Source organism: Ailuropoda melanoleuca, chromosome 5 (genome assembly GCF_002007445.2).
Source record: "Ailuropoda melanoleuca isolate Jingjing chromosome 5, ASM200744v2, whole genome shotgun sequence".
NCBI lineage: Eukaryota > Metazoa > Chordata > Mammalia > Carnivora > Ursidae > Ailuropoda > Ailuropoda melanoleuca.
Genome location: NC_048222.1, coordinates 15,243,187 through 15,270,830, shown reverse-complemented (window position 1 = coordinate 15,270,830; position 27,644 = coordinate 15,243,187). Strand labels below are relative to the sequence as shown.

Here is a 27,644-nt window from a genome sequence, read left to right as displayed (position 1 = left end):
CCAGTCTTCCAGGCAGCTGCCTCCCCTTCTTTCCCTCTTCGCGCTTCGTCGATCGTGGAACAAAATGATTTCGCGTGTGGGATAATGGTTGCAATCACTGGCGCTTTCGCACAGCGCAGCACAGGTAGCCACTTAACGCGGGTTCCGAGAACACCAACTCGTAGTCGGTAGACAGAGGTTGCGGCTCCAGAAAAACCAGAGGCGGAGGGAGGATGAAGCGAAGCGTCCAAGTTGGCGGTGCATTGTGGGAGTTGTAGTCCCCGAGGGGCAGTCTCCAAAAGTCTTCACTAGGCTCTGCACTCCATCTCCCAGTCGGCCCCGCGCCGCGGAGGCGGAGAGAGGTGGGCGTGCTCGGTGCTAAGCTGCTGCCGGGGGAGGGGACTGGGGTCGAGAAGCTGCTGCGGCCGCTGCTGGGAGACGTTAGCTGCTGTCCTTGCGGGCCGAGGGGACGCCTCCCCCCACCGCCCACCTCCCACCCCCATCCCCCAAGGCGGACGGCGACGAGGGCTGTGTGGCCGCCGCGCGTCCCTGTGCTCGCCCTCTCTCCTGTCCACGGGCGCGCGGCGTCCGCCATGGAAGCACATCCGGCTGTCGCCGGGGTCTCAGGGCGCCGCGTCCCCGGCTCCCCGGAGTGATGAGGGGTTAGGGGCGCCCTGCGTTGCGCCTTGCCGCGCGCTCCACGGGCCGGGGAGCGGAGGGTCGGCCGGGGGAGCCGGCCGCGGTGCCCGCCCCCGCACCGCCCCGCTCCGCCACCTGGGGGCGCTGCCGAGGGGGGCGCCAGCCGCCCCTTGCCGCCCCGGCGCTCCGTCGCCCCCCGGCGCCCGCCGCTGAAGCCCAGCACGAGCCCTCCGCTCGCCCGCGCCCGCCGCTCCTCAGCTCGGCGCCGACCCCCGTCCTGTCCCCAAGATGTGGCACAACGTCGGGCTGACCCTGCTGGTGTTCGTGACCACGCTGCTGATCGTGCTGCTGCTGATGGTGTGCGGTGAGTGGGGCATCCGCCGCGGGGCAGTTCCACACGGTGTTACACACGCCGCGGCGACTCTGGGTGCTCGCTTGTTTTGTCTGGGTTTTTTTTTGTTGTTGTTGTTGTTGTTGTTTGTTTTGTTTTGTTTTTAATGGTGTGGATGGACGCGTTTCTTAAAATCATCTGCTGTCTGTCTAGCTCTAAGGACAGTCAGGGGAGACGTGCTCCTGCCCCAGGACAGGCCCGCCGGCATCCTGGAGAGGGAAGGAGAAGGATCCAGGGCTGGGCATCCTGACTCGGGGTTAAACCAGATACTGCTTCAGCCGCAGCGTCCGCTCTCGATTGCCATTCTTAACCACTGTCTGCCCAGATTTTAACCTTGGCCTGTATTCGAAGGTGAAGTGATTGGTTACTACTTTTCTTTTTTCAGAGGTTCTGACCCTAATGATGGTGAGAGGTTTTCCTTCTTTCATTTTAATCAGGGGAAGGGACAGAGTTGGGTATGAAGCACTCCGCAAATTGTTTACTTCGAGTTCAGGCTTAAACTAAATTCGAGACAGAAATGTTGAGGCTAGGCAGAACTTAAAAAACACCGGCTATATTAAACTTCCAGGGTCAGGTAACCTAACTCTAGGTTTTGTAATAATGGTGCTGTTTTGTTTGCTGTGCTGTTTTTTCTTTCTCTGGCTGGGAGGATGTAAAACTTTTTTCTCAGGGTAATAACGCAATTTTAGGTTTTCTTGATTTCTTTATGTACAGTAATTGATAACCACAGATTACATAGAAAAGTGGCAAAGCAATTGTGAAAATTTGGGAAGTATTGAGAATCAGGTGTGAGTGAATTTCATTTTTCAAAATTCCAGTATATTGATGGTTCAGGTCGTTGCAATAATTTGTCGGAAATAAAAATAAATACCAAGGGCTTATTCATTTCGTGGTTAATGTCCTAAATGCTCAGTATCAGCTGTGTTTGGAGAAGATATGTGTGCACTTATGCAAATATATATGTATGTATTTGTATTTACATTTGTATTTTATTGTATGTATTTGTACTTACATACTTGTATGTAAATTTTTAGTTTTCTTGCCATAGGAAGGAACCAGAGTTAACAGTGTTTCTTTTCTGATGATAATACAATTGAAAAGCCTTTCTCTGTTTCCTGCTTGTCATGGCAGGATTTGGGGCTAATTGTAGATATGTAAGATTCTGGAAGTAAGCAAAACCAGATCTGTGTGATTTGTTTGCGTGTGAGGAAAGAGGAAAGAGTATGCTTTCTTCTATAATTTGAAGATGCGAGCTGCTTGGAGGTGGGGATGTGTGTGGCGGGTAGACCACACAAAACCTTGCATAGAATATTTGCCGAACTTGCCTTTGGGGCATCGAAATTCCCCGTTGCTACTTACATCTTACTTGTTCTCTCAGCTCCCCATAGCTAGTTAACTTTGATTTTACTCATTTTTCTAAAAGTGCCTTGCCTTTGGTTTCAGAAATTATTACGGAATGAGAGGTGAGGTGTGGTAAGTAAAAGAACATCTTATTTTGATTGGAATGGTCCAGAACTAATAGCTTTATGAGGAAAGTAATTCAAGCACTGTTTTGTTGGGAGAGCTAATGATGGAGTAGTTTCATGTTTTGACTAGGATGGGCCTACAGCTTGGGGAGGGGAGGGAAAGATCCAACTAGACTTGAGACTTGAGAATATCAAGCATTGTATTAGTTTGCAAGGATGCCTTAACAAAATACCACAGACATTAAACAACAGAAACGTATGTCCCCACAGTTCTGGAGGCTAGAAGTCCGAGATCAAGGTGTCAGCAGGGTTGATTACTTCTGAGGCCTCTCTCCTTGGCTTGAAGATGGCTGTCTTCTCCCTGTGTCCTCATGTGGTCTTTTCTCTATGTGTGCCTGTGCCCTAATCTTTTCTAAAAAGGGTGTCAGTCATATTAGATTAGGGCCTCACCCTTATGAATTCTTTTAACCTTAATTAACTCTTAAAGGCCCTATCCAGATACAGTCAAGTTGGAGATTAGAAACCTGTCATCATCGCTTACTTTATTGTAGAACTGACTGGCTCTTTCACTCAGTGAATGCTGACTTTCAAATTTCAGGTTCCTTGGGAGGTTTTCTTTCTCTCGTGTGTATTTGTTGGGTGTACTTTCTTGCCTTTCATCCATGCTAAAATGTTTTCCACTTTTACCATTCACTGAAGTGGCCTTTGTCAAGGTCAGTAACAAATGGCCTCCATATTACCAAGTCCATGTTCACTGAGTTCTAAGTATATTTAACCTCTCATACTCATTCTATACAGGTGAGCAGTCCTTCTATGAAGTATTTCTCTTGGCTTTTGTACACTGTATTTTCATAGTGTCCTTCCTACCATTGTGCCTAATTGCTTATCTTTTCCTGGCTTCTCATCCCTTAGATGAGAATTATTATTAATTAATTTAAAATTTTTTTGTTTGCTTATTTATTGGAGAGAGAGGGAGAGAGAAGAAAAGTGCGAGGGGAGGGGCAGATGGAGAGGGAGAGAAGCAGATTCCACTGACCATGGAGCCCAACGTGGGGTTCGATCCCACGACCCTGAGATCATGACCTGAGCCAAAACCAAGAGTTGGACACTTAACCGACTAAGTCACCCAGGTGCCCCCCACTAGAATTTCTTATTAAACATTTTTTTGATCACAGCCTTTGATAGGAAATACATTTTAGATTATTCCCAGTACATTCATAAGTATATAAATTACATATCAGTTTATTTATACATCTATCTAGCTATCAGCTTTCTGTCTCTGAAATAAAAATTTTATGGACTAGTACTTGCCCTTACTCCATGAGATAGTTATTTTCTGTTATATTTCTATAACATATTATAATACAAATATATATTTATATTCCCTTTCCTTCTGTTCTCTCCCCATGGTATCTGATCCAGCCCTAGAGAGGTAAATATTTACTGTAACTAATGACTCAGATGGACAGCTCCAGCTCTTACTTTTCTCCTGCACCCCAGGCTCATGCATCAAACTTTTTTTCATGGTAACTCCACTTGGAGATCTAAAAAGCATCTCAAACTTAGTATACCTAAAACAGAACTCTTGATTTCTGTCACCTGTTTTCTTTCTCCCTTGCCCGCTTCATGTCTCAGATGTTACCAGCAGCCAAGGATGTGGGTGTCATCTTTAGTTTTGCACTTCCTTTCATCCCATCCCTTTTCCTTTACAAATACCAGCTCTATCTGGAAGTATGATCAGTTTTATGTCTTTAAGGAATCTGAAATATGTTCTCTTTTCCACATCTGTGATCACCACCACTGTCTTCATCTTTGGCTTGCACTGATTTCTTAACTAGTGTCTTTTGACCCCCTCTTCTTTATGATGAGGGAGCAGAAGGCTAGCTGAAGACAAAGCATAAGCTGACACCCTGCAACCTCCCTGCCCCCCCCTTTGGGTGGGACATGTGTGACATTCTTCCAAGAAGCTCCCAACTATCTTAATACCTTTTTAGAGGAAAAAACAAGTTTAACTTAACAAGCAAGGCCTCTGGCATCTTCTTGTAGGTCCTCTTTAGCATATGAAAGTTCTTTTGAAAACCTCCCTTTTTCCTTACCCCCCCAACCCCATGGTATGTAATCAGTTGCTCCTCACAACCCCAGTGCAGCTCTGTCTGCCCTCAGGTCCTGTCCCCGTGCTTAAACCACCTTTTTGCATCAAGGACATCTTAGTTTCAAGAATTCTTTCTTGGCCACCGCTCCAGACCTCGCCCCACCGAACCTCACCTATATGCCAAAGCCACATCATTTATAATCCACTTTTCACATACTAGTCTATCTTGTATTAAGACCATGTTTTCTCAAATGTTTTTAACAAAAGAAAGTTTCAAAAGTTAATAGTACTAGAGGCATAAAGTAGTTCTCTTTAGCCCTTTGCTCCACTATTTCCCCTAGTTATTTACTTCCATATTCATAAATATTTTATTCATAGCTAGTTCTTGATTTTGCAACTTTAGACATTATTAACCATGGTGGAGTCCCCACTTCTTTACCTGCATGCCATTAGTAATGACAACTTTTAGATTCATTTGAGAGTCAAGATTTATATTTTACTTTTTTTGAGGGGGGTGCAGAGAGAGAATCTATTTTTTTTTCTTTTAAAGATTTTATTTATTTATTTGACAGAGAGAGAGATAGCCAGCAAGAGAGGGAACTCAAGCAGGGGGAGTGGGAGAGGGAGAAGCAGGCTCCCAGCAGAGGAGCCTGATGCGGGGCTCGATCCAGAAGGGCGGGATCATGCCCTGAGCCGAAGGCAGACGCTTAACGATTGAGCCACCCAGGTGCCCCAGCAGAGAGAGAATCTTAAGCAGGCTCCATGCACAGCTCGGAGCCCCACCTGAGGCTCTATCTCACAACCCTGAGAACATGACCTTGGGCGAAATTGAGAATCCCAATGCTTAACCTACGGTACCGCCCAGGCGCCCCAAGATTTATATTTTAACTGTGTAAGTAGTCCCTGCTGGTCAAATAGTATAACATGACTACACTTACTTTTTTATGTGGTTCTTCATTTCTCTTGAAGTTAAGAGTTGCCTTTTTAATTTACCTAGTATTACTTTTTTGTATGTGCCCGTTGTTATCGCCTGGCCCCACTCCCCCACGCAATCCTAGAGCTCTTCTTCCTTCTTGGCCTGCCCTTCACTTTCTCTGCTGTAGACCCTGTTTTCTGGATCTCATGTCATCATCTTGCTTAGTTCATAATCTTGTTTTGCAGGAGCACATTTTCTGGTAGCTTTCTGAGGGAGAATGCATGAAAGATAATTTTTTTGAGCTAATGCCTGCCTGAAAATGTCTTTCATTGATGTCAAAATGTCTTTTATTGATGTCAAAGTTTCTAGAAAAATCTACCTTTATACTTGATTGATAATTTGAGTAAATTTCAAGTGGTAGATAATTTTCATCCAGAATTTAAAAATGATAACTTCACTAAATGTCTGCTTTCCTAAGCCTGATTTTAAGAAATCAAATGCCTTCTGTTTGTCCTTTATAAGTAACTTAATTTCTCTTTCTAGATGTTTTCTGGTAGATTTTTCTATCATTGTTATTCTGAAATATCATAATTATATGTCTTGATATATTTCTCTTCCTTCCATTTTTCTGGGCCCTGTCAATTAAAAAAAACTAATGTTAGTTGGATGTTGGACCTCATGGGCTGATTTCTTTAGTATTACCTGTTTATCTCCTATTTTCTATCATTTCTCCTCTCCCTTCTGGCATATGTTTTGGGTTTTATCTTCTTTTATGTTTCTATTCAGTTTTTAAATTTCAGAACCTTCTTGTTTTCTGATTGTTTTGCCAGCACCTGTTTTGTATTTTGTAATATGTTATCTCTATAAGCATATTCACTATATAGTAGACCCTTCAACAACATGGGGGTTGGGATGCCAACCCCCACACAGTTGAAAATCTGTGGATAACTTTTGACTTCTTAAAAACCTAACTACTAATAGTCTCCTGTTGACTGGAAGCCTTATTGAGAACATAGTCAATTAACACATATTTTGTATATCTATTATATACTGTATTTTTGCAATAAAGTGGAAAAGAAAATGTTAAAGTCATAAGGAAGAGAAAATACATTTATAATACTATACTATATTTACTGAAAAAATTCTGTCTGTAAACAGACCCACACAGTTCAAACCTGTGTTGTTTAAGGGTCAACTGTAGTTTTTTTTTTTTTAAAGATTTTATTTATTTACTCGACAGAGATAGAGACAGCCAGCGAGAGAGGGAACACAAGCAGGGAGAGTGGGAGAAGAAGAAGCAGGCTCACAGCAGAGGAGCCCGATGTGGGGCTCGATCCCATAAAGCCAGGATCACGCCCTGAGCCGAAGGCAGACGCTTATCCGCTGTGCCACCCAGGCACCCCCAACTATAGTTTTCAATAAGAAAAACTGTAGTTTTTCTTCTCCCTGCACAATTGCCTTTGTTTCTTCCATGTATTTTCTATGGTTTGTTTGCTTTGGACTCTTTGTGATTGAAGATTTTTACAAACGTCCAGTGCTCTGTTCTGTATTCATATTTAAGGGTGAAGAAGTAAAAGATGGTAATCAATTCTCAGTGTCCGTCTGGCAGAGTTGGCCTCTTCCCTAGAAGAAACCCCAGTTGTTAGTAATCTGAGATCTCTTCTCTGTGGGTATTCCATCTTTTCAGAGGAGAATCCTCTCATTTTCTGCTTGGGTGTTACAAGCTTGGCTGCCTGCATGACAGTTTTGTAAATAGACTTTCAGCCAATCCTTTTTTCTTCCCTCCTTAATCCTTCCTTCTTCTCACCCCAAGTCCCGATCTTTTCCATAGTTCTAGATTGAATTTTGGCTCCAATTTCTATCCCTTTTTCCTGCTATCCAGATTTTTGTTTCCTTTGCTCTGCTAGATCATTTACCACTCTTTAAAAATGTCACTCCTTGCTTAAATCCTATCCTCCAGCAGCTTCCCATTTCCCTTGAAATACAGTCTAGATCCCTTACTGCGGCTACAAGGATCTGAGTGATAGAACCCCTCCTGCTTCTCCACTCATCTCTCCATTCTCCTCCCCACTACTCTCATGGTTCCACCAACAGGCCAACCTTGTACTCTTCCCCAGGGCCTTTGCCCTCAGTCTTCCTCTGGCTGTTCATATGACTGGTCCACCTAGGGTAACTCATCCAGTTACTCTCTATTTCACCAACCCTTGGTTTTCTAAGCACTTAGCCCTTTCTGAAATGAGCTATTTTATGTGATTTTCCCCCATTAGAGTATAAGCTCCATGGAGACAGGGACCTTGTTTGGCTAGTTCACTGCTCTATCCTTGGATTTTAGAGTAGTGCCTGGCATGTACTAGGCCCTCATATATTTGAGGGAAGAATGAAGAAAGATTCCTCAGTACAAATTATTCAATTCCCATTACAAATTACAAATAAGTCTTAAGTGTGTACAAACCAAAGTTGTCTCAAGATTGATAACCCTTATATTACTCAAAATATACTCAACAAACTCTCATGTTCACTGCTGTGGCAGTGATCATGGTATCAAAAAATTAACAAAGCGTAATCCATGCTCTTGAGGATGTTATACTCCAATAGGGAACACACTATACAAGGTAACTTTAGTAAAACCTACACTTCTGAGCTCCAGTTTCACATACATGACTCTACTCCTTTTTCTTGTTTCATAGACCTCAGAATCTTTACCTAAAACAACTCCTTGTTAACAGTTTATGCACGAAATCTTGGGCATTATTTTACCTTCTTGTTCATTCCCAGTTATTGGGCCATATGTCATATACCCATTCATCCCCCAAACATTTGAGCATCTCTTATAAGCATGGTCCTGAGATACAAAGATAAGGAAACCTGGTTCTGCCACTAAATCACAAATCCTGGAAGAGGATACAAATTAGTCATTACTTCCAACAACAAATTTGTAAGAATCTAAGAAAAGGTCTACTAATGTAGATATACTGTATTTTACATAAAATTCATCAAGTTGGGTGTGTATATCCATTCCCTGGTAATTACCTTTCTTTTTTTTTTTATGAATTTCCATCATTTTATTTAAATTCAATTAATTAACACATAGTGTATTACTAATTTCAGAGGTAGAGTTCAGGGATTCATCACTCTTGTATAATACCCAGTGCTCATTACGTCATGTGCCCTCCTTAATGTCCATCACCCAGTTATTCCTGTTGATTCACCTCTGGGCTCTTTCCATAGTTTTGCTTTTGTGGACTTTGCTGCTATAAACAGTGGGGTGCAGGTGCCCCTTCAGTGCACTACATTTGTATCTTTGGGGTAAATACCCAGTAGTGCAATTGTCGGGTCATAGGGTAGCTCTATTTTCAACTTTTTGAAAAAGGAGCCTCCATACTGTTTTCTAGAGTGGCTGCACCAGGTTGCATTCCCATCAACAGTGTAAGTGTTCCCCTTTCTCTGCACATCTTTGCCAACATCTTTTGTTTTCTGTCTTGTTAATTTTAGCCATTCTGACTGAGGTGAGGTGGTATCTCATTGTGGTTTTGATTTGTATTTCCCTGATGCCGAGTGATGTTGAGCACTTTTTCATGTGTCTCTTGGCCATTTGGCTGTCTTTGGAGAAATGTCTATTCATGTTTTCTGCCAATTTCTTGATTGGATTATTTGTTCTTTGAGTGTTGTTAAGTTCTTTATAGATTTTGGACACTAGCCCACTATCTGATAAGACATTTGCAAATATCTTCTCCCATTCTGTTGATTGTCTTGGTTTAGTTGACTGTTACCCTTGCTGTGCAAAAGCTTTTTATCTTGATGAAGTCCTAATAGTTCATTTTTGTCTTTGTTTGCCTTGGCTTTGGAGACGTGTCTAGCAAGAAGTTGCTGGCCGAGGTCACATAGGTTGCTGCCTGTGTTCTCTAGGATTTTGATGATTCCTGTCTCACATTTAGGTCTTTCATCCATTTTGAGTCTATTTTTGGGTATGGTGTAGGGAAATGGTCCAGTTTTAGTCTTCTGCATGTCCAGTTTTTCAAACACCGTTTGTTGAAGAGACTGTCTTTTCTATTGGATATTCTTTCCTGTTTTGTCAAAGATTAGTTGACCACAGAGTTGAGGGTCCATTTTTGGGTACTCTGTTCTATTCCATTGATCTGTGTGTCTGTTTTTGTGCTAGTTACCTTGCTGTCTTGATGGTGACAGCTTTGTAATATAGCTTGAAGTCTGGAATTGTAATGCTACTGGCTTTGATTTTCTTTTTCAATATTCCTTTGGCTATTTGGGGTCTTTCCTGGTTCCATATAAATTTAAGGATTATTTGTTCCAGCTGTGTGAAAAAAGTTGATGGTATTTTGATAGGGATTGCTTTGAATGCGTAGATTGCTCTAAGTAGCATAGACATTTAACAGTTTTCTTCCAGTCCATGAGCATGAAATGTTTTTCCATTTCTTTGTGTCCTCCTCAATTTCTTTCATAAGTGTTCTATAGTTTTCTGAGTATAGATCCTTTGCAATTATAAATGGGATCAACTCCTTAATTTCTCTTTCTTCTGTCTCATTGTTAGTGTATAGAAATGCAACTGATTTCTGTGCATTGATTGCCACTTTGCTGAATTCCTGTATGAGTTCTAGCAATTTTGGGGTGAAGTCTTTTGGGTTTTCCACATAGAGTATCATGTCATCTGCGAACAGTGAGAGTTTGACTTCTTTGTTGATTCTGATGCTTTTTATTTGTTTTTGTTGTCTGATTGCCGAGGCTAGGACTTCTAGTACTATGTTGAACAACAGTGGTGAAAGTGGGCCTCCCTGTCATTCCTGATCTTAGAGGAAAAGCTCTCAGTTTTTCTCCTTTGAGAATGATACTCGCTGTGGACTTTTTGTGTATGGCTTTTATGATATAATTACCTTTCTTTCAAACAGAAACAAACTTTCTTTGCCCTTGGCTCCAGGAGCAATCATCAAGTACTGAGTTCATGTCAGTGGGATAATACTATATTTGGTCTTTGTCCCTGGTCTCTGGCAAAGAGAAATTAGACAGAGAGAGACAGCCAGCGAGAGGGAACACACGCAGGGGGAGTGGGAGGGGAAGAAGCAGGCTCCTAGTGGAGGAGCCTGATGTGGGGCTCGATCCCAGAACACCAGGATCACGCCCTGAGCCAAAGGCAGACGCTTAACTTAACGACTGCGCCAGCCAGGCGCCCCCCAAACTTAAAATTTACTGAGTGATAGTAGCATCTTCTGTTTCTCATAGCAAGCCTATTTATTTATTTATTTATTTATTTATTTATTTTAAAGATTTTTTATTTATTTATTCGACAGAGATAGAGACAGCCAGCGAGAGAGGGAACACAAGCAGGGGGAGTGGGAGAGGAAGAAGCAGGCTCATAGCAGAGGAGCCTGATGTGGGGCTTGATCCCAGGGCACCGGGATCACGCCCTGAGCCGAAGGCAGATGCTTAACCGCTGTGCCACCCAGGCGCCCCCATAGCAAGCCTCTTTAGACCATGCCTGAATTTATGCTCAGTAAGTCTCAGCGTGGGCTCCCTAGGTGGTTTGAGGGCAGGGGCTAAGTCACTGAAAATACTAAACAGGATTAGGGAATGGGAGGTTTCAGCTCTACCCCCTGACCTCCAGGGAGGGAGAGGGCCTGGAGTTGGGGTTATAACAACTCTTGAAGAATGAGTGTAATAAGCATATCTAAAGCCACATTCTTTTTTTTTTTAAGATTTTATTTATTTATTTGACAGAGAGGGAACACAAACAAGGGGAGTGTGAGAGGGAGAAGCAGGCTTCCCATGGGGAGGGAGCCTGATGCAGGGCTCCATCCCAGGACCCTGGCATCATGACCTGAGCCAAAGGCAGACGCTTAACAGCTGAGCCACCCAGGGCCCCTAAAGCCACATTCTTGGTCTTGGAGCCTTCTCTGTCTCAGTAAAAGGCAACTTTGTCAATGTTATTTCAGTTGTCATTGAGGCCTCCCTGACCTCTCTGTAGGACACAAGCCTCCCACACACCTGCCCCCTTTAGCCTTACAATGCTTTATTTTTGCCTAAGTTCTTCTTAGGGGGCATATATGTTCCAGTGAGGATGATACATGGAACATAGTAAATGTTCCATGAATATTCAAATGGATGAATTTTCAGTCCTTGAAGAATTGGCTAAGGTGAGGTTATAGATGAAGGCAAGAAGCACCCCCAGACTGTGGCATTTTATACACATCTCCTGTAGAATTTATGCTTTCTATTAGTCAATGGGGAGCTAAGAGTCTTTGGCAGGGACTTAGTTTTGTAGGCTGTCTTAGCTACAATGTGAGGAGTGGGAGGCTAGGAGCAAGGGAACCAGGTAGGTTAGTGTTAAGGGTGGAGAGTTTGAAATAAGGGGGCAGCAGTGTAGGGGCTGGGAGTGGTGTTCGTCTGATTGTAGCCTGACCCAACAAAAGTGATGCCGCTTCTGTCTGCTCTGCCTGCCCCTGTGTCTAAAGAGATTGAAGTCTTTAGGTCACAGGAGAGTATCAGTGTGGACCTACATGAGAGAGAAGTAGTTGTCTTGATGTACAGATTCTCCCTTCTCTGGGGGTTGGCTTGGCTGTGCTCCCTAGTTCAGCCTGGCTTAACAGACCATGGACAGACTGAAATTTGCAGGCCTTGTCTAGTGCCAGTCCTGGGTGCCTGCTGTGCCAAACAAGGTCAGGGAGTTAGTGACCAGTTGGACTCTGGCTGATCTAGCTTTACAGACTACCAGCACTGCCACTTACAAGTTGTGTGACTTGAGCAGTGCGTGCAACGTCTTAATTTTAGCCAGCAGACAAATGCACTGTTAAGTTTAATATTAGCTGTAGTTTGTAGATACTTTTTTTAGGCCGGAAAAGAAAAGTTTCCTTCTATTCCTACTTTGAAATTTTTTAAAAAATGAGCGATGGATATTGGATTTCCTTTCAGATGCTTTTTCTGCATTGAGATGATCATGGTATTTTTCTTTAAGTATGTTTATATGGTGTATTACATTGTTTTGAATGTTAAAACAACCCCACATTCCTCAGATACACCCTTTTTATATATTGATGGGTTATCCTTTTTGCAGGATTTGATTTATTAAATATTTAAGGTTTTCCCGTTTACATTCATGAGGAATATTAGTAGCTTTCTTAAATGTCTTTGTCTGGTTTTGCCATAAGGGTCATCCAAGAGCTCATCAAAAGTGAGTTGGGCAGTGTTCCTCTTTTATTTCTTGGAAGTTTTTGCTTAGAATTAGGATATTGGATTTCTACTGCTGCATAACAGACTACCACAAACTTAACAGCTCACAACAGCATACAAATTATTAGCTCACAGTTTCTCCAGGTTAGGAGTCTGGGTGTGGCTTTAGCTGGCAGAATTCAGTTCCTGGAGACTGTAGGACTTACAGTCTTACGGGACTTAGAGTGGCTTGCTTCTTTAAGTCAGCAGGAGAATCTTTGTGATACTAAGGAAGGTCCTAGTCTCTCTTTTAAAGATTTACACTTAATGGAGTTGGGTCTGCTTATGATAATTTCCCTTTTCGGTAACTCAGAATCAGCTGATGGAGACCTTAATTGTATCTGCAGAATCCTTTTACCTTTATCGTATAACTTATCCCATCACCCTTGCTGTATTCTGTTGGTTGGAAGTAGATCACAGGTTCCGTCCACACTCAAGGGGACAGGTCATACAAGAGTTAGACATGGCTTGACTCACTGAGGTTACTAAGCTGTATCTGCCACAGTTTGTATGCTTTCTTAAGTGTTCAGTAGAATTAATCTGGGGCAGGACTTTTCTTTTGGGGAAGGTTTTAACTACAAATTCCGTTTCTTTGCTAGATATTGGGCTATTCTAGTTATGTTTTTTCTTTTGTGAACTTTCATAGTTTGTGCTCTTCAAGCACTCTAATCTGAATTGATTTATTTACAAGAATAAAGTTAATAATATTCTCATTATCCTTTTAATATCTGTAGGCTCTATGGTGATGTCTTCTCTTTCATTTCTTATTTGTGTGTCTCTCTCTTTTTTTTTTTTTACATGATCAGTTTGGCTGAAGGTTTATACATTTTGATCATTTTGAAGAATCAACTTTGGTTTCATTGTTTTTTTCCCCCCCTTTATTATTCGTCCATATTCTATTTAATAGCTTTATGCTTTTATCTTTATTTTCTTCTCTTATTTTGAGTTTAATTTGTACTTTTCTAGTTTCTCATGGTGGAAGCTTCGACTATTGATTTTAGGCCTTTTTTTTTTTGAAAAAAATAGTTAATAAATTTCTTTGCAGGTATTGCTTTTTTTAACCAAAATCATTTTTGTTGTAGTCTTCAAAGAACAAACTTCTTTTTCCAAGATAATGATTAATTTACAAAAATGGCATTTACAATGCATCTTCAAAATATTTCCCTTTAACAGGAAACTTAGCTTTACAGAATCCAAATATTAAAAGGTTAAAAAAAATTTTCTATTTTGTTAGTGTAGGACAAAACAGTAAGTCAAGGAAATCCATTCATTCTTCAGGACCCTTCCAGGAACCAGCATGTTACATTATTTCCATTTAGCAAAATTTTATCTAATTTAGTGATCCTTCTTCCTTCTGGTGTGATTTCAAACTTAGTGACGTCCTCCAATACCCTATTGACAAAGTCATCATATCCCAAAAGTGTGCCAACAATTTCTTTATCATTTTATATCACAATGTGAATTCTTCATCCTATACATTTGTCCACAAGCTCTAGAGGCAGAGGCTGTGATGGGTTAGTGGTAGTGTTAGCTGTCATGGCTATGCCAGAAGTCACGGGTATTGCTTTTGATCTAAAAAAAAATTATTCAGGGGGAGGTGTGGATGGGGGTTTGGGCTAAGTAGATGATGGGCATTGAAGAGGGCACTTGTGAAAACTGGGTGTTACATGGAATTGCTAAATTCTGTTCCTGAAATCAACACTATACACTATATCTCGACTAACTTGAATTTAAACTAAACTAAAAAAAAATGATTCAGTTCAAACTATGTTTTAGTTTCACTTGTGATTTCTCTTTGGAATGGATTATTTAGGAGTATGTTGTTTAAACGTGGAATATTTGAAGTTTTTCCCCAAATACCATTTTGTCATCAATTTCTAGTTTAATTTTATTATGGTCAGAAAATATATTTTGTATAATAGAATTTAAGAGTGTTTACCCTTAAAGTTAATGAGACCGATTAATGGTGTACTTTGGTGAATGTTCTATATACACTTGAAAAGAATGATTCTTCTCTAGTTATTGTATAGAATGTACTGTATGTATCAGGTCAGCTTGGTTGGTAAGGCTGTTTGTTCAGTGTCTTAAAGCGCTTCTCTCCATTTATAACTACATTATGTAGCAGGCATCTTCAGGGCTCTGAAATAGGTTAATTGGTGAAAGTCATTATACCCTTCAATTCATGGGTAGTTTTTTCTGTGTGTTGAGGGGCTGAGAGCATGGGGGTTGGTTGATTTGAGTGTCTGCTCTGCCAGGTACTGTTCAAGACATAGGGAATAAAGTGGAAGGCATTGATAAACTATACATTGCCTTGTCTTCAGAAACTTGTGTCTTGGGGGGAATGAGAGACAATTATTAACGCAATGAAGGATGGAAGTGAGTATGATGTCGTAGAGCAGTCACGCAATACAGTGTTACACTGAAGAGATAGTGTAGTGGAAAGGTGTAAAAATTATGTATTAACGATGCTTAACATTCTTAGTAACGGTGGTAGTAGCCTTGTGTCTGTTGAGTTTGCCATGAGAGGAAGGGACTGGAACCTAGGAGACAGTGACAATGGGTAACGTTTGATATGTGTTTATTATGTGCCATGAATTCTCTTTAGCATGTTATGTGTATTCATTTTATTACTAGTGTCACCCTTTGAGAGTGGGTCCTGTTATCTCCATTTATTGCAAAAGGAAACTGAGGCACATAGAGGTTAACTGGCTCAAGCTGCAAGTAAGTTGTTGGGTTAGGATTCACGGCCGAGCAGTGTGGCTCCAACATGCGTGTGAGCTGTCAGCCATTATGCTGATAATCCCATTGACAGTTAATAACGATTTGATCTAGGCTAGATAGAATGGCATTGGGAATGTAGAGAAGCAAACAGATGGGAGAGGGCTTACTGGGGAAGAATCTATAGCACTGAGGTAAAGTAGAGGAGGGGCAATGTGCTGAAAAGGAACTGTTTCTCACCAGGGAGATGGGAGAGGATGTAATACCCATTACAGAAATATGAAAGTCAGAAGAAGGAGCTGTAGGATGTATATACTTTTTAAAGATATCTTCGAGCCAACCAAGCAGAGCTTCCTTCCTGGGGTTCCAGAAAGGTGGGAGGTATGGAGGAAAAATGTGGTTATAATTTGTCATAGAGGTAATATTTGGATCTATGGGCATGTTGTGGTTACCAAAGAGAGAAGAAAATAGAAAAGAGAGGTTTTAAAAGACAACATAAAAAATGTACTATTTGTTGGATTAATGTGCTATTTGTTTGGATGTGGAGGTATTACGGTTCAACATCATGTTGATTTAGTAATGGTATCTCCAGGGGCTTATCATCTAGTGTTGCCCAGTGTGTCATTACGAAAGTGGTGTGCAGTAGAGGGAATATTGTGGCAAGAGGTGGAAGAGCATGGCTCTGTTTTTACGTAGCCTGCGTGTGTCTGTGGCCTTCGATATATTACCTTAGAAGTGAGCCTTTGCTGCCTTCAGAGGAAAATAAAAATCAGAGGATTAAAAATGGAAAAGAGCTTTATACAATTTGAGATTGGTCTTGAGCCAATTAGTTAACCACTTAGATGCCCTCATGAAGGTGGGATTATGTAACTCCATTGGAATGATTCCAAAAAGAAAAACATTTGTGATTATACTGTAGCTGGGTTTTTGACCTGAAAAGATCTTGGGTAGTGAAGTCAAATTCTCATTCTCTAATTAGTGTTTTGGGTTTTAGCCATACTTTGACCACGAAAATCTGAGAAATTTGATACACTTTTAAAATTCATCCCCCTCTTTGCCTCGATGGCCTTCTTCAATGGTTGAGTCACTTTGAGCCTTTATTTTCTTATCTAGAAATTGGGGATAATGATATCTAGTCTCATTAATTCAGAGGGCAATCCGGAGGATTACAGGAGCTGTTGAATAGAAAAGCACTTTGTAAACTGAGAACTCTATAATTACAACTGTCCCTTGGGGTTGTGGTGTGTTGATGGTGTTGGTTCATCTCTCAGGTTCATCTGCTGTCACTACCCTTCTGCTGCCAGCACCTTTATCTTGCAGAGAAAAACAATGTACAGTGTGTTTCATGAAATTTATCCTTTGAACTAATGCTAAGTTACTGGCACACACGAATGAGTGCTCCTTTGCTTATCCCAGATATACACCCTCTGTTGCCAGCCAGTTTTTCTGACGTACAGTGCTTACCATGTGAGACTGGAGCAAAGCACATGCTTCCTTTTAAACTGTGAAAAACTGCAGTACTGGTTTCAGCAATTGGTGCAAATTTCTGATTCTATATACATATAATTGTGGACAGTTCTCCTCCCCCCACTTCTCTCCGTTCCTCCCTCCCTTTTCTCTCTTATTAAATCCCAGGACAAGGTATGAGACACACATCCCATACAGAAAGGTAAACTAAGCAGTTTGTGGTGTCTTCCTGTCTGGTCTCATTGGGAGGAATTGTATGAGCTATACTTCCAGAAGAGTTCTTGTTGGCTGTAGGCATGCAGGGTACAGGGGTAAGTCCTTTTCAGTAAAAGGTAGCCTTTTTAGGGATCAGTCTTCCTCTCATCCCACTGCCCCACAAAGATACGTACATACACTAGGGCCCAGAGTCCAAATTGCGCTGGTCTAGTCATATGGGAAGTCAGAGTTATGCTTCTCAACGCTTCCTAGCAGAGTATGATGAGTAGCCAGTTGGGAGTGATTTTGTTGTGAATGGCTATAACGTGGTAATCACATATCTCTAACTAGGGTCATTCCAGTGGATAATAAATGCTTTTGAACTGGCCTTATATTTACTTGTGTTCTTTTCCCTAAAAGGGAGGCTATGACTCCCAGCCTCATCTAATCTCACCTCACCCCCACCGTAAGTAGTTCCTTAGTTCAAGAGGTTGATGACCTCTTGCTGTGTGGACATTCACTAAAGGTTACACTGTGTTGCGATTTGGAAGGAATCAGGCAGGAAGATTGAAGATTTGTTTGGACTTTATCCAACAAAAGAATTGCCTGCCTAGCTCAGGGATGTTTTGTTTCTGAGTGACTCATTAGTGGGGACCATCCTCCACGACTCTGTTTCTAAAAAAAAGAGTAGAGAGACAGCTTTCCTGGATTCTTTCTCTAGGCTATTCTGTCCACTCCCCTGCAATCTCTAAGATCACACTCTTAACTCTCCGGGGAAAGTGCTATAGCCATGCCCACGGTACCTGCCCAGCTAATGCGTGCTGCCACTGGTCGTGGGGCTGACATTTGACCCAAGTTGGATAGAGATCTGGGGTGGGTTTTTTGGGGGGATGGTTTTTGAAGTTATGAACTGAGAAGGCTTTCATAGACCTGGGAAGAAGCAGCTATGTGCAAGGGAAGTCGAGAAGAAAGTGAAGCAAGTGTGTAGAGAGAAACGAGTAATGCTGTGAGAATGACATCAGTTCACAAGAGCCTTCTCCTAGTTCTGTCCCCAGCAACCTGCTTCTTCCCATGCATTCTGTAAGCTTACTTTCCTGTAAGCTAACAATAAATTCCCTCTTTTTGGTGAAGATAAGGTTTCTGTGACTTGAACTAAAAACTGCTTTATTAAAATAAGAGGAGATGAACTATTATATGACTTTGTACTTTGCTTTTTATCATAAGACCAGTATAAGTAAAATACTATTGATGAATAGAGCAGGGCCCCATTAATCAGCTACCAGAAGTATGTGGATGGATAGTTCAGTTTAATTGAGTGACGGTTTGGCCATTAAATGATACGTGCAAAGCATTTCCTTGTGGTACCTGGCCCAAAGTTAAAGAATGTAATTACATCGTAACTGTCTTATTAGCAGCTTTATCTGGCACTGTAGTAGTACTTCTCTTAGTTTCTTTGCTACGTCATGCTTTCCTTGGTATATACTTATTGGGGTTTTGATAATGGTTCTTTTTCTAAAATGATCGTGTGTATAACTTTTTTTTTTTTTTAATCAAACTGCCTGGGGTTTTTAGAATCATCCTTTGTTTAGACTAATAATACTCTTTGTAGAAGCATGAGCTCTTACTAACTGTAGGTACTGTGATACGGAAACTCCCTTCCCCCACTTCCTTCTGCCATCTGTCTCTGAAAAATTATAGTTCTGTTAGAACTTAAGTCATTTTACTTGGAGAACAACTTATTGAACTTCCCTCAGTTTAGTAAATACCACTGCAGTTCTTATCAACGCTACAATTTATCTTTTAGCTTTGCATTCCCACCCTGTCATTACAGTAGTCTGTAGAAAACAAGCACGGTGAATGTTTGTTCTTTTTGGCTGCCCAGCAGATGAACTCCATATCTAAATCAGGAGAGTTCTCTACTTCATGATGTTTTGTGGGAAGCTGTGTCACTGCCCACGTGCTCCCCTTCCACTCCCAACCCTTGCATATCTTAACACCCAGACAGAATAGGGAAAAATTAGCATACTTTTAAAGTTTTCTTATCCCAGGTTGGGGCATACAAATTAGGGGTGTGAAATGGAGTGGTTTAGCTGTGTGGGTGGGGAGGCCGTGTGGAGTGTGGAGGTAATAGTAGCCATAACTTAATTGCTCTGAACTCAAGCATCTCACTGGCAACCACATTCTGAATTTTGATTTGAAATGGAATCCCTTGCATAGGTTGTTGGCAGTGATTAAAATTTTTGGGGTGAGGTTCGTTTCATTAAGTTTGAAAGAGGGAGTTTGATCTAGCTGAATGCTTTTGTACCTTCCCAGACTGACTGCAACAGCTGTCCTTAGTTCCTTATTGTGTAGATTTCTGGTATTTTATGGTGGGACTCCGGTCATGCCAGCCCTTCACCATAGTCTCTGTTTAGTCAAAAGACTTTATATTCTCCTACTTTTCTTTATGGTCATTTTACACTTTGTAGCCACTGTTGGAGTCTTTTTATTCTTTGTGAGGTCGAGACTCATCTTTGATAGTCAAAACTAACCTAAGAGTTAAGGGTTTTCCTTACTATTTGTTGAAATCAACTGGCTTTAATAATTTAGGGCAATTAGTGGCATTGGCATATTTAAAACAATGTAAGTTTATAGCATATTCATGATTTACTTACTAGTTTCTGACTTGTTTTTCTTGATTTTTTTAATTTATCAAAGCCATGTTTGTTCTGGAAAAATCTTGTAAGTACAGGGAAGTATTTAAAAAAAAAAAAAACAATGTAGGGCCCCCACATTAATCTGCAGATTCAGTGTAATCCCTATCAAAATTCTCACTGCCTTTTTGGCAGAAATCAACAGTGTAATTCTAAAATTTACATGGAAATTCTCAAGGGACTCAGAACAGCCAAAACAGTCTTGAAAAGAACAAAGATGGTAGACTTTAAAACTTTTTTTTTTTTTAAAGATTTTATTTATTTATTTGAGAGAGTGCAAGAGAGAATGCAAGTCAGGGGAGAGGCGGAGGGAGAAGGAGAAGCAGAGCCCAATGTGTCACGTGGGGCTTGAACCCAAGACGACAAGATCATGACCTGAGCTAAAGGCAGACAGTTAACTGACTGAGCCGCCCAGGGGCCCCTCAGCTTCAAAACTCTGCACAAAGCTCCTGTAATCAAGATGGTGTGGTGCTGGCATACGATACTATAGATCAATTTATGGTCATTTGATTTTTGACAAAGGTGTCAAGACAATTTAATGGGGAGAAGAACAGCCTTTTCAACAAATGCTCTGGAACAGCTTGATAACCACATGCAGAAGAATTAATTTGAATCTCTCTCTCGTACCAAAATTAACTAAAATAGATCAGACCTAAATGTAAGAGCTAGAACTAAAACCCTTAGAAGAATACATAGGTGTAAATCTTCGTCGTGACCTTGGGTTAGTCATTGGTTTCCTAGATATGATATGACACCAAAAGTACAAGCATCCCAAGAAAAAATCGATAAGTTGGATTTCATTACAGGAAAAAAAAGATAAATTAGGTGTCATCATAATTAAAAACATTTGTACTTCAAATAACATTATCAAGACCGAGAAAAAACAACCCAGAGTGGAAGGAAATCTTTGGAAATCATATATCTAATAAAGGTCTAGTATCAAGAATATATAAAAAACTCTTACAACTCAATATAAAAAGACAACCTGATTTAAAAAATGGGCAAAGGAATCGAATAGATGTTTCTCCAGAGAAGATATGTAAGTGAAAAGATGCTCAACGTCTTTAGTCCTGAGGGAAATGCGAGTAAAAGCCAGAGTGCTGCCCCCACTAGGATGACTGTCATGGGAAGGGTGGACAATGGAAAGTCTTGGTGAGAATTTGGAGACTCATGCATCTCCAAATTTGGGGTGTAAAGTGGTGCAGCTGCTTTGGGAAACAGTTTAGCAGCTTCACAAATGGTTAAGCATAAAGTTACCCCGTGACCCAGCAGTTGGACTCCTACTAGATACATACCCAAGAGAAATGAAAATATCTGCAAAAACTTGTACACAAATGGTCATTGCAGCCAAAAAGCAGAAACTGTTCCTTTTATACCAGCCCCAAAGTAGAAGCTACCCAAATGGCCATTCATTGCTGAATGGTTAAACCAGATGTGATGTATCCGTGCAATGGAATATTATTCCGTGGTAAAAAGGGAATAAAGTGATACCTGTAACAACATGGATGATGAACCTTGAAAGTATAGGTCAGTGGAAGCAGCCGGACCCAGAAGACTACATACTGTGAGTCCACTGATATGAAATGTTCAGAATAGACAAATCCTTAGAGACAAAAGGTTGATTACTGGTTGCCAGGGGTGGGGGAGGAGGAAATGGGGAATGACCATTGATGGATATGGGGTTTCTTTTGGGGATGATGAAAATGTTCTGGGCTTTGATCATGATGATGGTTGCACAGCCTTGTAACTATACTAAAAACCACTGAATTGTATACTTCAAAAAGCAAATCTTATGCTATGTGAATTGTAGCTCAATTAAAAGAAAAGATAGTTAACAAAATAGAAGCCACCTCAGATCCCACTGCCCAGGGACCCCCCCACAGCTTACAAATGCTTGCTCAGTGCCAGACCCCTGAGCCCTGTAGATCTCATTTAGTTCCCACAGTAGCTTTGTGAATGTTCTCTCAGAACTGGGGCTCCTGACTCTTCCAGAGTTCTTTCTGCTAATTCGCTGTGCTCACTCTTAACAAAGAATTTTAGGTGAAGACAAGAGAGCTAATTTGAAATATTATGAAAATACTATTTTAGGAAGGTAAGTGCTTTACTCACACAGTTGACCAAAATACATTTGTGGCGTGGTTCAGGTAGCATTCAATGCTCAAGCTTTAGGGAAAGCAAACCCTTGAGAAATAGGGTTAAACCCCTAAAGTTAGTCTTTTAATAATACTGAGGAGCTTATGTTGATCTTTTTTCTTTTCTTTTTTTTTTCTTCAGAGACTGCAAGAAAGAAACAAGTAGAATTAGAAACTTCCTTAAGTGGGTCATTTATGTTGACCTGGTGTAATGCTGGGGTAGAAAAACTGCTTGAATTTTGTCTTCATAAACTGCTACTCATCAGAACATGCTATGGTCCATTGCTTTTCTACTAGAGAGTTTAGAACAGAAGGCATCAGTAAAACACACTAGCATGGAAAACCTTGTTACAGTGGTTACTTTTGTTTGTTTGAACACGTGCTTAAGATTTCAGAGCAGCTAGTCATGGGTTCAGAGGTTTTATCCTGTGTACTCATTTTATTGATTGATCCTTATTCGTGGGCATCTAAAATGTGGTGAACTTCAAACTCCTTGCAAAAATAAACCAAACATGGTTAGTAATTTTTATTTTAAGGAGAGTTGTTCAGACTTTTTAATGACTTTGACATGAAAATATACTGTGTTTTTAAAAATCTTGAACTTCAGATAGTGGTGCTCTGACTTTATTCTTTCATCATGTAAATAAAGAAAATGTATTATTTCTAGAAACTTACAAATAGCTTGACTCTGACAGAAGTTCTCAGTGAAGTGCAGTTGACCCCTGTCATTTAATGGTTTCACAATGCAGTTAGAGCAGACTTGCTTTTAGTAAGTATTAGCATTGAGACATGACTGTCCCAAGGAAATGCAAAGTATCGTCTTTTTTCCCCAGTAAAGTGCTCTCAGAAATTTGATTTTACTATAATAAACACTTTGACCTAGATATCATGTCATCATAATTTTAATGTAGATAGACCACGCTTGGATTCTAAATTCCATGAAGGCAGAAACTTCATGCCATCCTTATATAATGTCAGAGTTTCCTCTTGTACCTGTCCATAGTAAATGATTAATGTTTGTTATATAAATATATATTCGTAATCACATATATTGATATTAATAATACTGTTTCTGTAATATACCCCTGACACATACACAATTAACTAGAATGTTCTCAATTGATAATATTGTGTGTAATAATTTTTCTTACTGTTTTTGTTTCTTTAGGTTGGTATTTTGTATGGCATCTTTTTTTATCAAAATTCAAGTTTCTGCGGGAACTGGTGGGAGACACAGGATCTCAGGAGGGAGATCATGAGCCGTCAGGCTCTGAGACCGAAGAAGACACTTCGTCATCTTCACACAGGATCAGATCTGCTCGGCAAAGGAGGGCACCTGCTGATGAAGGCCACTGACCCTCACCGTGGTCCTGTACTAGTGAATGATGGAAGGCAGCGGGGAGCCTCTGTCTTTAATGACCTGGCTTTGCAGTTTGGTAAAAGATTGAAGAACATTTTTACTTGGATTTTAAGTCCAATTAAAAGAAAAAGATTTATATGTAAGCCATATGAAAATAAAGGGAATTAAAACCAAATCAGCCCATTGCAGATTTCATCTTAAAGATAGTCTTTTGCCTCACTAGCTTTCTACTTACGTACTTACTCTTTGGCTCCCGGGCTTATTTCCTTGCACTGGTGTGAATCTTGTAAACATTACAGGCTTGAAAAACCATATTTTATTAATTCTGTAATGTATGTTGTATTTTTGTTTTTGTTTTCACATTTTACCTTGTCCGAAATTGGGATATAGCTCATGATTACTGTGAACCAGAAGAGGGTCACGATTTCATTCTCCCAGCCTGTGCGTGTGTGAACTTACTAACAGCTTGTCACAGCGTCATCACTGTATTGTCAGTACCAAATGTGTCAGGTTTAATTGGCATTTAAAGATGTCTTCAAAAAGATTGCACTACGATTCAGCACTGAAACGAAAAGTGATTGTGTACGCAGAGAAGCATGGAAACAGAGCGGCGGGGCGTACGTTCGGCATTAGCGAAGCAAATATCCGGCGCTGGAGGAGTGACCGCCGTTCCATATTTTCTTGTAAAGCAACAACAAAATGCTTTACGGGACCTAAGAAAGGAAGATACCCACAAGTGGATGAAGCTGTACTATGTTTTGTTAGTGAGATGCGTGCAAAAGGCCTGCCTGTCACGCGCCAAGCAATGCGATTGAAGGCAGGAGAAATCGCCAAATCCCTGGGAATAGATGAAACAAAATTCAAAGCGACGAGAGGCTGGTGTGATCGATTCATGCGCCGAGCAGGGTTGTCTTTAAGGTGTCAAACGTCGTTCTGCTCAAAACTTTCTGCCGACATTAAACAGAAGACGCCGGTGCAGCACTCTTTCCAGAAACGCCGCCTCGCCAGTGCTCTTGACGACACCAAGGGTGCTGGTGTGTGCAAGAACGTGGGCATCGGTGGCTGTGACTTGAGAAGTGATTCAGAGGAGTCGGACTCAGAATATGAGGTTATAGTTATAAACTAACCGGTTATTTCATATGCTTGCTTTCAGGATCCACAAGGCTGATGTGTTAAAAATCTGCTTAACTCTAAAAACCATTTCAATAAAAGCAAAATAAACATTCTACACGATATGAAAGCATTGTGTCAGTTTAATTGCCCGTGTTTTTTTCTTAGTGATGTGTAGGGTGCATCTTACAATTGATGGTATCTTAGATAAAAAATAGTTGGTAAATTTATTTTTCCTTGTAGGGTAGCCATTATTTATTGGGGTACTTAATCCTGACTCTTATAATACTGTTCAAATAATTATTCTATATGAGATACCTCTTTTTTTTTTTTTGTTGCAACGTCCTCAAGATTTTAGAGTAGTGACTTAGGAGTCTAAGAACGGTCTTCCACTTCAGGAAGATTAGTTGTCCCTTTGTATGGGAGGGCTTCACGCTCAAGGCATGTGTTGTGGAGAAAGTACCTCACAGACAATTCAGTGACAAGACCTCAGAGGTCCTGGGTACCGAGGATAAAACAGAGTGGGTGACAGTGTCCGCTTCACTGGAACATAACTTGCTGGGTACCCATGTTTGTCTTCACTGAACTTTGGACCCAGTGTTCCCCGGGGAAGAGAGATACAGATCAGAGACCCTTCCTGTTTAGTGTTACCTGCTCTGTACAAGAGGGAATTGCAAAGCCGGTTTCTTTGATGAATCCAAGTTCCTTTATTTGTGTGTTTACCTGTTTTTCTCAAGGACTAGTCACAGAATATCACCTCTGTGTTATGACGGTGTGTAACTACGATACCTCATGCTCCGTGCTGATGGTTTTGTCAACAGTCCACTTGCATTCCTGAGGTATGCCTCTGCTGTCACTAGTCCTTTGGATATACTGAAAGGGAATTTCTAGAGTGTGTGCTTAGTTTGAAACATCTGCTGGGGAAGATCCCCAGCCGCTGAGAGTGCGGCATAATCTTTCTGTCAATTCCTTACTGGATGCATTTTTCTATTATTCTGGGACTATAGGGATTCACAGAACAATGACACATGTTTCAAACATTCATGTTAGTGCTTCATACTAGCTGGATCTCAAATTAAAACAGTGGTCAGTTAGAAAAATTAATTCTTAAAAGCTTCTTGGTACCAGGAGGATATTTCATTAGATCTTTCATAGTCTAATACTTTGAGCTGTGGATTCTGTTTTATAGTGAATACCTTAGGTTTAGATAATAATGGTTGTTGACAAACCTTAAATAACCAGTGAGCTTCTAGGCTGTTTCACTATTAAGGAATGATGGCTCTTGGAACCCCACACAACCTGCAAGGGTCATCCACAAGTTACTACAAACGAATCTATGGAAGGGTGTATGTGTTGGTATTATTTATTAACATTTAGGCTTCAAGGATGTCTTTTTGTAGTAGAATTTAAGGAAATGTTCTATTTAACTTATTTGGGAAATATATCCAGAAGCATGTTAATCGCTCACGCCCTACCATATTATAACTCCTTGGAGAGTGAAAAAATCACTGGTGCCAATATGAAAATTCTACAAACTAGTCCCTTTGTTTAAAGCTTGTGTTTTGTTGGACTTCTTTCCCCCCGATAACACTTGACATAGTACGTATTTCTAAGGCCACTAAGAAAGGCAAGAGACTACTAACACAATTATTTGTGTGGTATAGTGCTTGTGTTCCTTTTCCCATTTTAGGGCTTTCGTAGCTGCACTCAACCAGAACTTCCCAAGTACCTCTTCAGTTTCTCAGCGAGAGACTGGCCCGCCTGTGGGGGTTAATTGTGAAGTTTAGAAGGTGCTGGGCGTTAAGAGCACATGCAAGTGTCCGTCTTGTTTGAATGCTTGCAGATAGCGACGGTGATCAGCTGTGCCACCTGTAGAGGATAAATTCTAACAGGGTTGTTTCATTTCCTTACCGATTTACCATTCCCGCATCTCTTTTGCCTCTCAAACTTCTGTGAAAATTGCCTGTATCAAATGTACTGGTTTGCATCGCTCTGATTTAAACGCCAAAACAGCAACATCAACACACCCGCTAAATATTAGTGTGGCGCTGTGAAGTGAGGTTTTTCATACATACGTTAAGCTAAAAATAGAATTCATCCAATGGATTTTGTAGTGTTGTTTTCATGGTGGAAACATTAAGTACATTGTTTTTGGTGAATAGCTAATTCACATACGTGCTGACCCATTTCTTTAGATACTAGGTTTAAAAACCACTTCCAACTGTTATTTTGCTGAAAGGTGGAAATATATTTGCCGGAAGGTGGGTGAACCATATTAATGGCTTCACAAAATGTTATTTTAAACCAAAATGTGTTGAAAGATTTGAAGGTAGTGCATTTTTATTTTTAGGAGCAACCTATTTTGAAATTATTCTAAGTCAACAATGCAGTATTTTTTAAAGTCTGTCTTTCTTACAAGGTATGTTTTAATACAACATGTAGCCAGTGTAACTTTAGATCTTCAACTGGTAAACTTCAAGTGCTTTTATATTTGAAGTTGACTTTAAAAAGCCAATGAGCAGTACTCAAAAGTTATAGACTTTCTTTTTTTTTTTTTTTAGAGAAAGTCAGATTTTTTTTTTTAAGACTTTATTTATTGGACAGAGATAGAGACAGCCAGCGAGAGAGGGAACACAAGCAGGGGGAGTGGGAGAGGAAAGCAGGCTCATAGCGGAGGAGCCTGATGTGGGGGCTCGATCCCGGAACGCCAGGATCACGCCCTGAGCTGAAGGCAGACGCTTAACCGCTGTGCCACCCAGGCGCCCCAAGTTATAGACTTTCAAGCAACTAATGGAATAGTATTTTGTTACGGAGTCTAGAATTAAAGCACCTTGTATGGTCTGCTTTTAAGTATCCTATAGCTTTTAAAGCATGAAGAATATAATTTTATCTTATATTAATAAAAGTTACATTTTCCATTTGTTAATGTGTGCTGCCTGTCTTAGGACCAGCATTTAACATTACCCTCCAGGGTAATTCTGTGCATAACCATTCACCAAATACTGCTGCTGTGGTTTCTTAATGGAAACATTCTGTGCTGTGCTACGATGCATTGTCACCCTGCTGCTTGACAAATAGGGCTCTAAGGAATTAGAATTGTGTGCGTTAATAGTACCTTGTATAACAAAATGTAAATGTAGAGTTAAGGAATGTGTGTAAATGATCATTCACTGTTTTTGTTTCAAAACTGGTCAATACTGTACCTAAAGTGTGGTTTGATGTTTTAACTTTCACTTTAAACTGCACAGAATAAATTAAGATGAAACAAAAA

At 40.6% G+C, this 27,644-nt stretch overlaps 1 protein-coding gene across 1 annotated transcript; it reads left to right on the top strand.

Annotated features, from left to right (window-relative positions):
- Positions 1-357: 357 nt before the first annotated feature.
- Positions 358-27,644, top strand: SMIM13 (small integral membrane protein 13). Its single transcript, XM_002915910.4, has 2 exons — positions 358-982; positions 23,072-27,644. Exons 1-2 carry the CDS (start codon positions 907-909, stop codon positions 23,257-23,259), a joined length of 264 nt encoding a protein of 87 aa, XP_002915956.1. The 5' UTR covers positions 358-906; the 3' UTR covers positions 23,260-27,644.